Source organism: Octodon degus, unplaced genomic scaffold (assembly GCF_000260255.1).
Source record: "Octodon degus isolate 3935 unplaced genomic scaffold, OctDeg1.0 scaffold00058, whole genome shotgun sequence".
NCBI classification, from domain to species: Eukaryota; Metazoa; Chordata; class Mammalia; order Rodentia; family Octodontidae; genus Octodon; species Octodon degus.
In genome coordinates this window covers 1,352,255-1,357,334 of record NW_004524634.1, presented here as the reverse complement: position 1 = coordinate 1,357,334, position 5,080 = coordinate 1,352,255, and the positions used below count along the sequence as shown (strand labels likewise).

Sequence of the window (5,080 nt, the reverse complement as noted above, 5' to 3'; positions counted from 1 at the left end):
AGATAGGGTCTCACTATGCAGTTCACACTGGCCTTGCACTCAATTTGTAGCCTAGGTTGGTCTCAAACTCACAATGATCCTCCTGCTTCAGCCTCCCAATGCTAACATTACAGGGGTCCACCATCATACCTGGCCTAGCATTTCTTTCTAAAAGGTTGAGATTCTAGCCCAGTGTGGTGGTGCATATCTGGAATTCCAGCACTTGGGAGGCTGAGTAGGAGGATCAGTGTGAGTTTGCGGTCAGCCAGAATTGTATAGCAAGACCCTGTCTCAAAAAGATTGAAAAAAAAAAAAAGGTTGAGATTCTATAAGAAGTAAATAGCACTATACTGGACTCTATAGATATTGAGAGACAAATGCAGTGAAAGAAAATACGGGTGTTTTGGTAGCCTAATTTTATCTTTTTTGTATTGAAGCTTTTGTTCGAAAAGATGCCTTGCCCCTGGGAACATTTTCCAAGTACACCTGGCATATCACTAATATCCTGCAAGTTAAACAAATCTTAGACACCCCAGAGGTAAGAATGTACATCTGCAGTAGTGGGAGGGTAGAGAGGGAAGCGAGTGTGGGGAATTCAGTTTGTCCAGGTTCCCTGAGTTCAGATGCCAATGACAGTTCCTTTTCTATGCTGAGATTATTAAGAAATGGTGTTTATATTTCTAACCTTGATTTTAGTGGGTATTTCCTCATTTAAAAATGTTTTAAATTGGAGTATGTATATTTCTCTGCCCCTGGAATCAGGAATAGTTTTTCTCTTATAATTTAAATAATGATCCCCTGATAGCTACAATGAGCCCTAGATCTGACTGGCAAACAGCTAGAAAAAGTCTATAAATAATTTTGGGTGTCATACTATTTGTGAAATCAGGCACCTAATACAATTAAATCTTCCTTTCCAAATTGTAATTTGTATCTCATTAAAGAAATGACCCCCCCACAAAAAAAAAAAAAAAAAAAAAAAGAGTTTGGGGCCAGGGAGATAGCTCAGTAGAATAAGCACTTGCTTGGCAAGCACAAGGGCCTGAGTTCAATCTCTGGTTCTGCAAAAAAAAAAAATTACCCTTAATTGTGTATTCTCCTTTACCAGGAACACATTAGACATCTTCACATATATTTTTCAAGCATATCCTGAAAATTTGAGAAAGAGTTTCCTTTCTTAAAGTAGTGGAATATTGTAGAAAATTTAGAATAATGAAATTTAAGGGCCGGCCAGATAGCTCAGTGGACTAAAGTGCCTGCTTAGGCAGACACAGGGACTGGGGTTTCATCCCTGGCATGCTATGCCTGCCCTGCCCCCTGGGGCACGCTGAGACAGCAATTGAGCCTGGGCGTGGTGACCTGCGCCTGTAATCCCAGCATTTGGGAGGCTGAAAACAGGAGAATCACTTGAGTCTGCTCTAAGTAGTGAGAGCCTATAGACCTTGTATCAAATACATTTAAAAATGTAATTTAATAAGCTAAGATTACGGCTCAGGAGGTGGTTCAGTAGAATAAGTGCTTCCCCTGCAAGCACAAGGGCCTGAGTTCAATTCCTGGTTCTGCCAAAAAAAAAAAAGACAAAAAATAATAATAATAAGCTAAGATTAACATTGTTATGTTCAGAAAAGATTATGTTCAGGAAAGAATAAGTTGTCCAGGGGCTACAGAACTTACACATGAACAATAGAAAAAGGCTTGCTTTGGCCAGGTGTGGTGGCGCACAGCTATAATCCCAGCACTTGGGAGGCTGAGGCAGGAGGATCTCAGTGAGTTTGAGGCCAGTTTGGGTTACATACTAAGTTCAAGGCCAACATGAAATATACACAAGACCCTGTCTACCCCTACCCGCCCCCCCAAAAAAGGCTTACTGGTGCTAAAGACACTCTGGGAACTTCTTTTTTGTAATATTGGAGACTGAACTCAGAACCTTCAAACAGAACTGTGTCCGAGCCTATTGTTTTATTTTAAGACACTAACTGCCCAGAGTGAGTTTGAACTTGACTTCCTCTTGCCCCTGCCTCCCAGAGTGCTAGAGTTGCAGGCATGTGCCTTCACACGCAGTATTGCTGGGAAACCTTACACGCATGGTGTCTGGAAGCAGCTGCTAGCCTAGAATGAGTGACGTTCAAGGAAGCACTGAAGCAACTCAGGGCAAAGGCAAGCAAGTGGAGAGAGCTAGCGATCGAGGAGCTCCTGCTGCTGGACGTCATTTATTTTCAGCCCTCTTCAGTCTCCCAGTGACACAAGGCCATTAGAACTGCGTTCTGCAGATGGGAAAGTGGGCTCTGAGAGGCGCAGTAACTTGTTCTTAGTCATCCTGCTGTTTGGCAGCAAAGACACTGCTGTCTGGCTCAGTCCCAGGGACAGTGAGAACAACAGGAGGTGAGGGCACAGCAGGTGCTCTCAGAGGTGCTTGGAAGAACGCTGCCAGCAGAGCAGGAGGGGAAGGAGTCAGACTGACTCTAGAGTAGGTCAGTACTGCTCGCACAGCTATGAGCTGTGAAAATCTTACAGGTTCAGTGGATATATGGTTTGGCTAGAGTTCAGATTAAGGAAAGCCATAAAAGGAAAAAAAGGCAGTTTTGTTGATAGCATTTGCTTGGAAGTACAAAAGAAAGTTTTCATCAGTTTACACATACTTAACAAGAAAGAAGCGATAGTAAACATTTATTGGCATCCAAATATGTGTCTACTTGGAAAGTTTTCCCTGGCCAGGCATGGTGGCACATGCACTCAGGAAGTTCAGGCAGGAGGATTGTTCTGAGTTTGAGACCAGCCTGGGCTACAAAGTGAACTCAAGACCAGCCTGAACTGCATAGAGAGACCCTGTCTCAAAAAGACAGACAGACAGGAAGGAAGGGAAGAAGGAAGAAAGGAAGGGAGGGAAGGAAGGAAAGAAGGAAGGAAGGAAGGCAAGTTTTCCCCACTTCACTTTTTTTGTTGTTGTCTTGGTGTCCAGATGCCCTTGGAAATCACCCGTAGTTTTATACAGAACCGAGATGGGACCTATGAACTATTTAAGTGCCCTAAAGTGGAAGTAGAGAGCATAGCAGAAACCTATGGCCGCATAGAAAAGCAACCAGTGCTGCGACCCTTGGAACTAAAAACTTTTCTCAAAGTTGGTAAGTGTGTTTTAACAGCCCATCTTTCTTTGAGGGCCAGTTGTACTCATTGCATTCTTTGAGGCTTTGGATCTTGACCTCGATCTAAGAACGCACATTCATTTTATAAAAAGAATTATACTTTCAAAATTACAGGGGCCAGGGAGATAGCTCAGTCACAAATAAGCACTTGCCGGTCAAGCACAGGATCCTGACTTCAATTCCCAGTACCCGCAAAATAAATAAATAAATAATAAAATTACAGGGCCAGCCAGATAGCTCAGTGGGCTAAAGCACCTGCTTAGGTAGACGCAGGGACCCGGGTTTGATCCCCCAGTGTGCTGTGCCGGCCCTACCCCTGGGACATGCTGAGAGAGCAATTGAGACTGGGTGTGGTGGCGCGCACCTGCAATTGCAGAGCTTGAGAGGCTAAAAACAGGAAATTGTCAGTACAAGTCCAATCTACATAGTGAGACCCTGTAAACCCTGTACTAAATACATACATTAAAAAATAATAATAAATAAATTACAAAAATAATGCGTGTTTACCGTGAAGAAAGGAGATTTCAAGATAGGGCACAAGGGACAAAAATTAAAAGCACCGGGACCAGCGAAATAGCTCAGCAGTCTAAAATGCCTGCTTAGGCAAGCTTAGGCAGCTGCAGGGGACCACAGTTGGATCCCCAGCACCACATGCTGCGCCAGCGTCACCCTCAGGGTGGGCCGAGCCAGCCAAATAACTAAATAACTAAATAAATAGATAAATAAATAAAAGCACCACAAGTCCGCATCTTGTACAGCAATTAACCACTAAGAAGAATATATGCAGTGTATTATTTGTTGAAACTGTACTTCTGATTTGATTTGAAACTGTCTCATTGCTGTTTATCAATAAAACTTTGAAAAAAAAAAAAGACCAAAAAAAAATAGTAATAAATAAATAAAAGCACCTATAACCTGCCCATCGCATAGATGACACCATTAGGATTTTGTTATTCACTCTTTCACTGTTTTCTGTGTATTGACAGAGTTCCTAAGACATAGGATCATATCCCTACTGTCATACCCCTACTGTTTTTTTTCACTTAATAATACATCAGGGGGCCTGGGAGATGGCTCAGTGGAATAAGCGCTTCCCTGGCAAGCGCAAGGGCCTGAGTTCAATCCCTGGTTCCACAAAAATAAAATAAAATAATAATAATACATCAGTACTGCTTTCCATGTCTATCTTCAATAGTATTTTTTAAACTTTTTTTATTGTTTAGCAGAAAGTTTGCCATTTTAATTTTTAAGTGTATAATTCTTTATCATTAAGGACATTATTGTTATTATATAACTTACCACCACTGATGTGCAGAAAGTTTTCGTCATCCTCAACTGAAACCCTATGTCCGTTAAGCAAGAATGTCCCACACTGCCTTGTCCCAGCCCCTGGCAGCCACCATTCTATGTTTGCCTATGAATGGGACCTCATAAGTACCTCATGTAAGTGGAATAAAATTTGTCCTTTTGCAACTGACTTACAAAAGGACAGGTTCCTCCATGCTGTAGCATATGTCAAATTTTCTTCTCTTGTTAAAGCTGAGTGACATTCCCTTGTCCGTACCTACCCCTTTTCTGTTTATCCATTCATCTGTGGATGAACACTTGGGGGAAGGACACTGTTGTGAATGATTTACTATTCTGTTTTGTTTTAAGTGGTGCTGGGGATTGAACTGAGGCCTTGCACATGCTAAACACTTTACCACCTAACCATATGCACATACTACAAAAAAAAGAACTTTCTTTTGGTACTGGGAATCAAACTCATGAACTGGCACTGTGCTACTGAGCTGTAACTACAGCTCTTTATTTTTTAACAGCTGAATAAAACTCATTCTTTTTGGAGCACCATACTCTAATCTGTTTTTTTTTTTTTTTTTTTTTTGAGAGAGAGAGAGAGAGAGGCCAGCTCAGCCCACCAGGGGGCGGGGCTGGCTGGCATGTGGTGCTGGGGGATT

At 42.1% G+C, this 5,080-nt stretch overlaps 1 protein-coding gene across 6 annotated transcripts in view; it reads left to right on the top strand.

Annotated features, from left to right (window-relative positions):
* The window catches only part of CUNH2orf42 (chromosome unknown C2orf42 homolog), a 43,170-nt gene that overhangs the window by 30,058 nt on the left and 8,032 nt on the right, over positions 1-5,080 (top strand). For 4 of the 6 annotated variants that reach the window (XM_023718468.1, XM_023718464.1, XM_023718466.1 and 1 more), the window contains 2 exons: positions 417-517; positions 2,939-3,101. The exons of 1 other annotated variant lie outside the window; for it this stretch is intronic. In XM_023718468.1, coding sequence (XP_023574236.1) covers positions 417-517; positions 2,939-3,101 — 264 coding nt within the window. The remainder of the gene's footprint in view (positions 1-416; positions 518-2,938; positions 3,102-5,080) is intronic. One more of the 6 variants, XM_023718467.1, reaches the window with a different exon arrangement.